The 12,566-nt window shown below is 42.6% G+C and overlaps 1 protein-coding gene across 1 annotated transcript in view; it reads left to right on the top strand.

Annotated features, from left to right (window-relative positions):
* Nucleotides 1-12,566, top strand: part of TDRP (testis development related protein) — a 228,467-nt gene that overhangs the window by 138,351 nt on the left and 77,550 nt on the right. The window contains exon 3 of the mRNA XM_068281330.1: nucleotides 6,672-6,731. Within this exon, the coding sequence (XP_068137431.1) occupies nucleotides 6,672-6,731 (60 nt within the window). The remainder of the gene's footprint in view (nucleotides 1-6,671; nucleotides 6,732-12,566) is intronic.

Raw genomic sequence — 12,566 nt, 5'->3', positions numbered from 1 at the left:
CCCTTGCCAGGTGATTTAGCACCATGTTTATAATATTTTGAATTCCTTAAATATTGCAGTTGCGAAATCGGTTTATTACTTTTCTTAAAGCAACAGAGAATTATACATTGCAAAAGTGCTATAACAGCATGGTTTTGCTTAGAATTCATGCCATAAAAAAGTGGATCGAGGAGTTGTTAATGACGAAAGGAAAATAATAATGTGCAGTCACCCATAGCAACAACTAAAACTATGGTACGTTTACTCCACTTCACTCTACAGCTGCCATATATTTGTAGGAAACTTTCTGGAAACCATGGCAACAGTACACAGCTGGGTGTAAAAGATACTCAGAACTCTCCTCTTTCCCTGTCTCGCTTGTCTCATTGATTCATACATCCTCACAAATTAGGAAGGAAAACCTATTAAGGGTTCTTTTACACTACATGCAGATTTAGATATATGATTTGATGCGATTTTACATGTGATTCCAATTTTTGATCATTTAACAAAAAAGTCCTGCGTGCTGTTTTTTTTTCTGTACGTGTTTTTTTTTTTTTTTCCGTTTTGTGTTGCTAGCATCCAGTGAGGATCGGAATTGCAAAAGAAGGCTGCTGAGTTTGCAGGAGTGCCACATTCTCATGCCACAGGGAGGAGGGCTCCTGCACATCTAGAGGGATTCTGGCTGTGAGAATACGGTGTCTGGAGTAATCACTCCCATCTTACTAACTGCTAAGAGCAAAGCAAGGCAGCTTTTCCATTGAAGCATGCAAAGCATTCTTAGTAATGTTACCTTAGAAAACACCAGGATAATCACAGGTTTTGTCTGCGTAATAGCGTTTATTAGTACGCGTGAAATCTATACGTTTTACTAAGGATTTTTATTTTTTTTTTATTTCGGGAAGTTGAAGTGCACTTCAAAATCCTGTTGGAAGTAAGGATTATTTAGTTAAACTAAAATACAGAAATTGCTACACATTCCTTGTAGGACTTTATCCACAAGGCCGCTCTAAGCTGCTTTTGTGCAAGTCTGGACATAAAAACCAGCTAATAAGGATTCCTGTCTAATAACTTACATTGCCTGTAGCTATAGGAAGCACTGACATGTAAAGCAGATATATGTGACTGAGAGGTTCGTTGGGCTATATATTAACTAGAAGGTCTATGGTTTTCTAATTTGTAATTCTAATTATTTTCAAAAGAACAGTCTCCTATAGTTCTGCTCCTGCCTAATCATGTGGGGAAGTACCGTACCTAGTGTTTAATGTATAGATATGGTGACATGGGTGTGTAGATTTGTGGCTCCTGATCACAGGATCAGGAGCCAATGAAATTTGCTCCTGACCGTCTCACAGAACTCTGCCATCATAGAGACGGCAGAGTGGGCGGAGGCAATGGGTGTGCAGCATGAACGGTGGTAGCGGCAATCACCGGTATGCACCAGTTCCTGGCACCATTGGTCTCTGATCCTTATAGTGAACCTCCGGACTAAAAATCTACTGAAAAGGCTTGGTGTTTCTTTGAGGGCTCGTTTCCACCATAGCGAATCCGCATGCGGCGCCGACATGCGGATTCGCTTGGTACATTGAAGTGGTCGGGGCTGTTTCCATATGTGCGGCGTGCGGGAGCGATTTGGCGGCGGGCAGAATCTGCACGACGGGACCCACATATTTCGCCTGCGTCGGGAATCCATGCGAATCGCCGCTAATGTATTTAATAGGAAAAACGCATGCGTTTTTACCCGCGATTCGCGTGCGATTTCGCACCTTTTTCAATGTTATTTTGCCCTGGCAGAGTCATGGTTAATTTCGCATTGCACCCTGCCATGCGAAATCGCACGCGAAATCGCAGGTAAAAACGCATGCGGAAACGCATCCGCATGCGTTTTTACAAGCGTCGGGATGCCGGCGAAATCGCGTCGCAACAGTGGAAACGGGCCCTAACAGTTTCACAGCATCAGAACTTTGTATTTCTTACCAAAGAATCATTTTTAGCTGCATTTCTAGCTAAGCTCCACCCTTCAAAGAAAACTGCCCGGGCGTTTTTCCCTGATGCTGTGCAAAGCATGATGGGATTTCCTATGTTGTTGTTCACATTGCCTAGCAACTGGGAGAGGTGATCAGGACACAGGACAGTTGGAACTGTGTCTCATGCTCCCTGTCACCTCCTTTCAACCAAAAAGATGGCTGCCCTCATGAAATCAAACATTTGCCTGTTCTTTTAGAACAGGATGGGTAAGAGATTATATTGCCTATCTATTTTAATTAACATAACTAATGTCACTTAATGACAGTATGTTTGTTTAGGCTTGACTTCCTCTGTACTGAAGGGGTTAAACTTATTTTATTTTGTTTAAACTGACTTAGAATTGTGTGTGTGTGTGTGTGTGTATGTGTGTATCTATCTACCTATCTAGAGATCAACTGTTCTGTTTCAGTCTCTGAAGCCAGAGGGATTTCTAATATGTAGATTAGCTGCATTCCTAATGCTTACAATGATTTGCTGGCCGTGACTGCCCTGCTTTAATTGCATGCAGCTTTGCCACTCTGTTATCACTTGAGGAGCCCTACAGTGTTCCACTCACTGTAGGGCTCCTCAGGCAAGACTAGCCTGGTGAGCGTCCAAATCATCGGAAAATAACAGTGTAATTGGGCAGTATGCCATGATAACACTGCTTGTTGTGCGCTACTTGGATAATTTGCACTACTAGTCAAAAGTTTTAGAGAAACTCAAATTTTTCCATTTTCATTAAATTTCAAGCAGTCCAATTAAGGAAACAAACAACTGAAATACTGGAATCCATGTATACTCTGCTTTACTTCATTCAGCATTGAAAGGCTTTATCTCTATCTTTAAAGGAGCACTATGGTGAAATATATACTAGAATGGAAGAGGCATCCCAAAAAAGGTCAATCAAATTTCACAAGAAGGGAATACATTGACAAAAAATGGCTTACCTGAACCAGTAAACCAATGATCTAAGATAATTCGGTTCTGAAATGAGCAGCAAAACAACGCGTTTCACACCCCACTTACTCAGAAGAAAAGGTCTGTCACCAGGAGCGCTTGGTGAAAAATGTTATAAGCTTTACAAACATGTACACAATGTTCATGTGTTGGAGCAGTTGCATGTCATGTAAACCTTGAAATGTAATGTGGGTTTATTAATGTTATATTGTAAAACTGACAGGCTGTGTTGTACCTGACAGCCAGAGGACAGTTCTATTCCTTGATGGGGGAAACTCTGCACCATCTGCAGCATATACGTGGCTGTTGGCAGAAAACCGCTCTCCTCCTTCTGGCAGTAGAAAGGGCAGTGGTGCAGTCCACTGGCCTCTAGAGCATTCATGCAGCTAATATACTAATATAAATCCTTGCTGCCTATGCTGCATTCCAGGCAGCAAGGTCTTTGGTGGAGAAAAAGATGCCCACCGCCAGGCTCTGCTATATGATATTGAACTAAGCATGGCTCTCGTGGGCAGGGAAGTAAGTAAGGGATGATCAACTGCCCTCTGGCCAGCCAGAACAACCCAGCCTGTCAGTCTTAGAATAAACTATACATTATACTATAAATAAAACTTCACCACACTTCACTTTTCACATCCTAGGTTTGCAACACATGGTTTATGTATCCTTGGGGGTACTTTAAGTGTACCTGAATGGGAAAAAAGTTCCCCTAAGTAGAGGGAAGCCTCTGAATAATCCAGAGGCTTACCCTGTCTCATTCCACCTTGCCATTTCAGTGCTGGAAGTGGCCACTTCCCTGAAGCTCATCAACAAGATTGTCAACGGAGCTTGCCTGCACTGCACAGGAGCAGGGAGCCAGATGGGCTCAGCTTTTTCCACAGAGCCAGTGCGGTGGCGCTTACTACTGCACAGAAACGAGTCATCCTGCGTCGTGCGACAGCGTTCATTCACGTACAAAAGCGCGGAGACAAACTTCTGTGCGCCCCAGCGCTGGATTGGTGGTTGGAAGAAGGATGTATAAAATGTATATGGATAAACTGTGTGCGTGTTTATATACGGTTATGGAGGACTCCTAAGCAATATGTGTGCATCAAGGGGTACTTGCGAACAGTCATTTATTTAATTTATTTGTTTTTATAAAGCGCCAACATATTACGCAGCGCTGGACATTAGTTTTGGTTACAGACAATATTTAGGGATGAAATACAGCAATAAGACAATACAGTAATACGTGCAAACCCGATTACGCAGCGCCGTAGGAGTACGGAAAATGCCCAGTCAGTCACTGAATGCGAGCATGGAGATAAGGCAAGTCCAGTTCACTCAGATCCAAAGGATGGGAGTGTGGTAATGGAGGTGCCTGAACAGGAGGAAGACCTTGCACGAAGGCTTACAATCTAGGGGGGTTAATAAAGGGGTTCATGTAATATTGTTGAGAAACCCTGACATGAAACTCTAGTGACAGATGAACATTGTGTACGTGTATATGTGTGTTTATATGTGTGTGTGAATAGATAACTTTTTAAAATGCAACATTTTTCACATAGTTCTTCGGACTTTAATTGCTGGCTTTCACAGGTCTCTGCTGATAGTGTGGTGCCAAAATGAAAAGCTGTCACATATTACACGTGTGTCTAGTCTCTCTAAAGGGGCCCATACACTTTACATGATTTCCCGCCGATATACAGCAGATTCGATCACTGTGATCGAATCTGCTGTGAAATCGTTGTGCAAACGCTGACCGAACAATCGATTTTTCTGTCCGAAATAGATCCGTCGATCTGTCCATGTGGAAGATTTCACTCGATCGCTGGCGGGTCGGGAGTGCATTGATAGCGGCGTTCGAATGTCCGACGACCGACGCTAGCAGCAATCCATTACCTGTTCCGCTGGTGCGTGTCCCGCTGTCCCTTCTCTGCACTGGGATCCGGTTGGCTTCTCTTACTTCCTGTCCCGACAGGAAGTTTAAATAGTAGAGCGCCCTCTACTGTTTAAACTTCCCCCGACAGGAAGTAAAGTGAAGCTGGAGCCCAGAGTGGAGAAGAGACAGTGGAGACCTAGGGACTCTCGCCAGCCGGATCAGATAATGTATGCAAGGGGGCATCGGCAGCAGCAGCTCCACAGATTGTGAATCGGTTTCATAGTGAAATCGATTTAAAATCTGTTTGCAGTGTAGACAGCCAATAGATCCCTCTTTGATCAGATTCAATCACAGAAGGCTCTATCTGCTGGTCGATCTGGTGGCAATCGACCAGTGTATGGCAGCCTTTATCCTAGCAGAACTTGGGTTCTCGGAGATCCTTCTGTTTATGCTCTTTACCAATGTCGCCCCTATTTGTAGGAGAGAATAGTAGATTCTTCTCAGGATTTGCACCAAAGCTGTATTGCTTTTTGTTGTAACTCTGTGTTCTGCAGTGAAGTAAGCACCTTCACTGTGTCTTTTTATGATGCTACAGAATAAACACTCAACTCTTGTGCTGCAAAAGCTGTTCTGTGCCTTCTCTAAATTATGTTTCCCTCTGTCTCTGATTACTGGCTTAAGAGCTCAGAATGAAATCTAAATTATGAGGTTATGTGTCTCCGTGATGGTCACATGGTGTGTAACTGAGACCTTTTCATTATGCTGGCTTTTACTATTGCACCTGATTAACAAAATGAGCTTAGGAGAGGCAGCTTGTCTCCAGGGTAAACAAGGCATTTGTGGTCACTACTGTACTGCTTCATTACCCTGCAGCTTGATCTGCAAAGAAAATGAACGATAGTCATGATGAACAGAAGTACCCAGGACTGGGAGTATCCAGTGTTGCATGCATAAGTCTGCTAGATGCGTAACGTCTGTTTCAAATGATCGGGAAAAAAAGAGTGAGAATAATTTATCAGTATCAGGCAAGGACTGGCAGCTCCAGCTTTTGCTGGGGAGGCTGGTGTATTGAAAACTGTACTGATCTAGAGTCAGTGGGCTATTTAGACTGTAGCAGCAAAAGGCCAGTCTTTTTTACTACTAGATTGTAATTGAAAGTCCAGTTGTTTTTAGAAAAAGTGATTTAACCTTTTGTGAGTGTTAAGTATTGTAGTTAAATGTAGTTGTGAATGTTCTCACCTATCATTTAAACTTTCAATCAGCAAAGAACATTGCCAAATGAACAATTTGTACAAAATTATTATACACAGGGCAACCTGGTGGTGTAGGGTAGAGGTCTGCATCGGGTCGAGTACCTGCGGATTACCCGAAATGCGGGTCGGGTTTCGGGTACTCTGTTTGATCGGGTTTTTTGGGTCAGGTGCGGGTACCAGATTCACCAGAAAGCTGGGTGCTGGTAGCAGTGCGCCGGTTGCAGGCCTGGTGCGGGTGTAAAAAATTAGACCCGCTCAGGCCTCTAGTGTAGGGGATAGCCCTTTGCCTTGCAGCCCTAGGGGGTCCCTAGTTCAAATCATGGCAAGGACGCTATCTGCACGGCGTTTGTATGTTCTCTCTGTGTCTGTGTGGGTTTCCTCCAGGTATTGCAGCTTCCTCCCACATCTCAAAAACCTACAGATCAGTTAAGTGGTTCCCCCAGTGAATTTCATAGAGATTCATCTGTGGTATGTTTGTTCTGTATTTGTAAGCTGGCAACATAACCTCTAATCTATTGATCCTCAGAAAAGGTTTAACAGTGTGATCTGAAGCAAAGAGATGAGGAATGTTGTGCTAATTGGATAACTGCGAAATCCCTTTTCTCTTTTAGAGTAAGGACCAGCTGCTCCAAGCCGACCTGCAGTCTCCCGTATCACAGCTTGCTACAAAGGTATGTTTGCCAGGATTTATCCCACTTGTCATGAATGCCTAGTTCCACTTTTATTCATCGCAAAGCAGTTTGTTTTTTATGATCGCTGCACTATTTTTATCAAAATGCTTACTAAAGTACCGCTTGTGCCTGCATTCATCTGTCTTCTGTATATTTTTTTTTTTGGGGGGGGGGCTTATTTTAGTAAAAAGCTCATGCACCACCACACAACTATTCTTATGATGAAGCCTTATTGCATGTTTACTTTGTAATATAGGACTTGATGCACTAAAAGCCAGTAATGTTGTCATGTGCTTGACCGCACATGACAATTTTACTGGTACTTACACCAGCAGAGTACCACGGGCTGCACTGATTGCACAATCAGCGCTGCCCACAGTACGTGGCAACACTCAGCTTTTAATGCATTACCAGCTTTGGTGCATCAATCCCAGTGCTTTGTTTAGTAAGGCTGGAGGATTCTGCAGCTTAGCACTGTCAGTAACCAGTATGTTTTCCAAGGTGAAATCAGGACAGGTGTGCTCTACAGTTTGAATAAAAAACATTGTACAACTTCTATAATATCTTGCACAGGAATGCTACTAGTCTATTGTACATCCAGCTGCTAAGAACAACTCATTGTAGAATGCAGCGGTTATGCCACAGAAATCCGCCATTTCACCTAAGGATGGACTATGGCAGCAATGCTTAGAAATGCAAATATCTTAAAATACAATATATTGTACAATCTGCAACAGTGAAACTCTACATTGGTGTTCTCCCTACATTCTAGGAGTTCATATTGTGTTTCCCAACCTACTAGGTTTTAAACTTGGGGAACATTTACTCCATGTTTTGAGATGAAAAAGAATGACACCTTTAAGACACACCCCTGCCACACCTCTGACTAGTCCCAAGTGCCCACCACACCTCTGCTCACACATACCACAAAGAATAAATAAGCCTGATCAGTTCAAATCACACTGACCCTTTATATCCTCCTTAGTTCAAGAGTTGAAAATAAGAAATAAACCAATTTAAAGCAAAGTCAAACACATTTTTTAGTAGGAAAACATATACAGATCTTTACATGACTCCTGAAAGAGGTACAAATGAAGAAGAAAGAGGAACACAGGCATTTGGATCTCAGAAAGGGCCTGTCCTTCCAAATGAGGGGCTGTTTGGAGCTATGCAGGGGCATTTACTTGAAGCTTAGGGTTTACTGGAACTTGTTGCACTTAATCTTAATAAACGGTTTTAAGATGATAAATTGTATATAAACAAACTTAGTAGGCCGGAAGGCCGGTGCAAATCAAGATTGCTTCTGGGTGCTTATAAAAACCACTAGCGCTTTGAAAAGCACTTGGCTAATGTATTTGAATGGGATGGATCACACCAGATCTCGCAAACTCAAATGCGGGCCCAGCAGCATTTCTGTGCTTTTCTAAGGCGATTCAGCCTCAATGTTAAATATAGTAAAGTTGGATTATTATGGCTCTGTACAATTTAACAAGCTGACACATCATTGCATTCCAGCGGTCCTGGAGGTGTGTTTAGCTTCTAAGGGTACAATGGTTAATTTGCATATATTCAGCAGTGGTGCTCTGGGAGACATCTCGAGCTCACTCCAACCTGAATTATCGCAAATTCTTTCTGTTTTAGGAAAGCAAATTTTTGTTTTTTTTATAGTAAAGTGGAAAATCACTCTGAAAAGCGCTAGAACAGAGTAATTTTTCCAAGCATTTTTATTACAGAAGCTGTTTAGTTCCAGCTGTACTGTAACAAAAAAAAATGCTACACCAAAACGCTCCAAAAATCAGATGATTTTGAAAATGATTAGAAAATCGCTGGGCACATGCCTAGAATAGCTCTGAAAAATCACTTAACCTCCTGAGCATTACGCCGCTCAGGAGGTTATGTAACTTTGTACCCCAGGGTGAATAACTGTGCAGTAATAGCTGCAAAACCTGCTAGCACTAGGCTAGCTAGTAAAAGTGTCCAGCACCCCCCGATCCAGCCAGTTTATACATTACCCAGCCTGGATCCAGCGATCGGCGCAGCCTCCCTGCACATCGCCGGTCTTCACTATGGGGAGGATCGCACCTGACGTCGTTGACATGCACAAACCCGATCCTCCCCATAGAGAGATCGGAGCTGTGCAGGGAGGCTGCGCGATCGCTGCATCCAGGAGGGGTAATGTATAAACGAGGGGATCCAGGAGTGCCGGACATTTTTACTAGCTAGCCTAGTGCTAGCTAAAGGTTTTGCAGCTATTAATGCACATTCATTCAGCCTAGGGCACTCCTGAGGACAGACAGCGGTACGCCCGACAGTGTCGGGCATACCGCTAAGGAGGTTAAAGCGCTGAGCATTTGCGATTACACTAGCGCTTTTTGGTGTGCACTGGCCCTTAGTTAGCAAAGGAGTGCTGTTGAGCATTTATACATAATTGCTACTCGTGACAGATGTGTTTTGGGGTACATAAGATAATATCGGTGGCAAATGATTGTTATTGGCAATCACTGGCTTCCATAAAGCAGTACTAATAATGTTGAGAAATGCTGTCCTATATTACTGAAGCGCCCCCTTCCCAAATTAGAATGCCCACATTAGTTTTTCCTTTTCCCCCCCATTAGTTTGCCCTAATATATAGTTGTTTGCAGTTAGTTTCCTCAGATTTGTGTAGTGATTATGATTTAAAAAGAGTAAACACAGTTGTTTGTCAATAAATGGCCTCAGCCAGCCACTAACTGTGAGTGAAAGGAACGTTTTTGTGTTATCATTCATATTCTATGGAAAATGGTTAAAAAAAAATATATCATACATTCTGCCAGGGTATGTAAACTTGAGCAAACATGAGTACAACTGTAAGTCACTCAGGCTTAAGGCCAGCCCAAGTGAAACGGAGTAAAGCTAAGTACCCATGTGTAGACTTGTGTAGACTACAGAAGAGGGATCGGGCGTGGGTGGCTGCGTCATGACGACATCGTTTAACGAGGCTTTGTTAAACGTTGTCGAGAAAAATCATTGTAGAAATTGCATTGTGGGTACGGGCTTTAAAGAGACACTGAAGCGAAAAAAAGATGATGATTTGTATGTGTAGTACAGCTAAGAAATAAAACATTAGTAGCACAGATATAAGTCTCATATTTATTTCAGTACAGGAAGAGTTTAGAAACTCCAGTTGTTATCTATGCAAAAACCCGTTGAGCTCCACGACTTTCAAAGTCGCAGAGAGCTCTGTCTTCTGCAGCTTATCTCAACTGTCAGTCATTGTATCTTCTTTTTCTCTCCAGAGGACAGGTCAATAGCTCACAAGACTGCTCTGTAAACACATTTTAGAATGCGGAGTAGTGTGTAAACTGCAAATATTAGAGAATGATGCAGTGTTATAAAAAAACACTATATAACTGAAAAAAAATATGAGAATGTTTTCTTTGCTACTAATCTTCTAGTAATTATTGGTACTACACAACGAATTCATTATATCATAATTTTTTTTTCCGCTTCAGTGTCTCTTTAACCAGCTGGGCGGTATGGACGAGCTCAGCTCGTCCATCACCGCCGGAGGCTGCCGCTCAGGCCCTGCTGGGCCGATTTTCATCAAATAAAAAACAACACACGCAGCCGGCACTTTGCCAGCCGCGTGTGCTGCCTGATCGCCGCCGCAGCGCGGCGATCCGCCGCGTGCAGCGGCGAAAGAGGGTCCCCCCAGCCGCCTGAGCCCAGCGTAGCCGGAACAAAAAGTTCCGGCCAGCGCTAAGGGCTGGATCGGAGGCGGATGACGTCAGGATGTCGGCTGACGTCCATGACGTCACTCCGCTCGTCGCCATGGCGACGAAGTAAGCAAAACACGGAAGGCCGCTCATTGCGGCCTTCCGTGTTACTTCTGGCCGCCGGAGGCGATCAGAACGCCTCCGGAGCGCCCTCTAGTGGGCTTTCATGCAGCCAACTTTCAGTTGGCTGCATGAAATAGTTTTTTTTTTATTTAAAAAAAACCCTCCCGCAGCCGCCCTGGCGATCTTAATAGAACGCCAGGGTGGTTAAGGATGCTGTCTATTGCAGCCTTACCGGCCTACCAAAGTTGCTTGAAAAGCAGTCTTCCTGTTTTTTACTTTCTGCAATCCAATACAGAATGATTTTTAGTATACTGTATGTGTCACAGTGATAGAAGTAACAAAAGAAAAGGCATTAAACTGTTCATAAACTGCTTTTCTACTTTGTAATAACTTTTGCTAAGTACATTTTCTGTATAACAAAAACTTTGTGTACTTTTTTGTTAGTAAGATTGTGTTACAACTAGCGCACCTTAAAGGATATGCAATATACAATTTTTATTTTTTTTAAGTGAATGTACTGTATAGTGATTTTTTAAATAGATTTTTGTTTGTGCGTGTAGTAAACAAATGAATAAATATACAAGTAAAACCTTGGATTGGTAATAACTTGGTTTGAGAGCGCTTCGCAATGCAAGCTAAAATGTTTATGAAATTGTTTCTTCATATACAAGCAAAAAACGTATAGGTGCGTTACGTCGTCACAACTGAACCATTGGGTCCTCTACCTTTTGAGGGTGCAGTATTGTACTTAAAGAGGAACTCCAGTGAAAATAATGTAGTAAAAAAAGTGCTTCATTTTTTTACCATAATTTTGTATAAATGATTTAGTCAGTGTTTGCTCATTGTAAAATCTTTCCTCTCTCCGATTTACATTCTGACATTTATTACATGGTGACATTTTTACTGTGGGCTGGTTATGTAGCTGCTCCTAGATGTTTTGGCTGTTAGAGACAGCTGTAAACAGCCATTTCCTGTCTGTGAACATTGTTACATTGTGGCAGTTTGCCCAGAGTACCGCGGTACAGTGCCCCCTGATGGTCTGTTTGTGAAAATCATTATATTTCTCATATAAAAGTGGGTATCAGCTACTGATTGGGATAAAGTTCAATTCTAGGTTGGAGTTTCTCTTTAAAGGGACACTTAAGCCAGGAATAAAAAAATCAGTTTTATTTTCCTGTGACTTCTACCAGCTGTCCCATGCACTTGCAGTCACTCATGGTGCCTCCAGTCCCCCGCCGCCAGCTAGTTACCTTTTTGCTGACAGGCCTTGCCACGCATATTTTTCTTAGTGTTCCCGTCCTCAATAGCGTCCTGGGTCTGTGCAGGACACTATTGAGGTCGGGAACATGAAGGATATGCGTGGCCGCCAACTCTCTGTCGGGGCCTGTCAGCGAAAATTAAAATAGCTGGCGGCAGGGGACCGCAGAGTGACTGCGAGGGCACGGGATGGCTGCGGGCGGCTGGTAGATGCCCCAGGCAAGTAAAACTGTTTGTTTTTGTTTTGTTTTTTATTCCTGACTTACCGGTAAGTGTCCTTTTTAATATGTGTGTAGGGACTGTACAAAGGCATATTTTCATGAAATCCTTAAAAGTAGGCAAACGTAACTGTCACTGGATCAGACCTAGTTAAAGCCATACACAAAAAAAGTTTGGGGTGAGCCACCAGATAGCAAAGATTCTCTTAGTTATAGTGAAAGTCTTGTTTACATTTTTTTTTATACAGTACAGTACGTTTGTATCAAATATTTTTCGATAACTGTTTGTGGATTGTGGCATGAATCACCTGAGCTTCCATTGATCCTGATGGGGAAATTTACTTTTATATAAGAGTGCTTTGGATTTCAAGCATGTTTACGGAACAAATTATGCTCGCAAGCTAGGGTTCCACTGTATATCATTAGCGTTAAAGCTTGCTAGTTTGACTGGCAATGTTTACAGCAGCAGTAAAGATACATGGTTTCCTGCTTTCAAAGCAAATCTTTAGCATCATTAACATTCAAATCAGAATAACTTTATT

This window comes from Hyperolius riggenbachi, chromosome 4 (genome assembly GCF_040937935.1).
Source record: "Hyperolius riggenbachi isolate aHypRig1 chromosome 4, aHypRig1.pri, whole genome shotgun sequence".
In the NCBI taxonomy this organism is placed as follows: Eukaryota; Metazoa; Chordata; class Amphibia; order Anura; family Hyperoliidae; genus Hyperolius; species Hyperolius riggenbachi.
The sequence above is the reverse complement of the archived record's forward strand: the minus strand, read 5'-3'. Positions and strand labels throughout refer to the sequence as shown.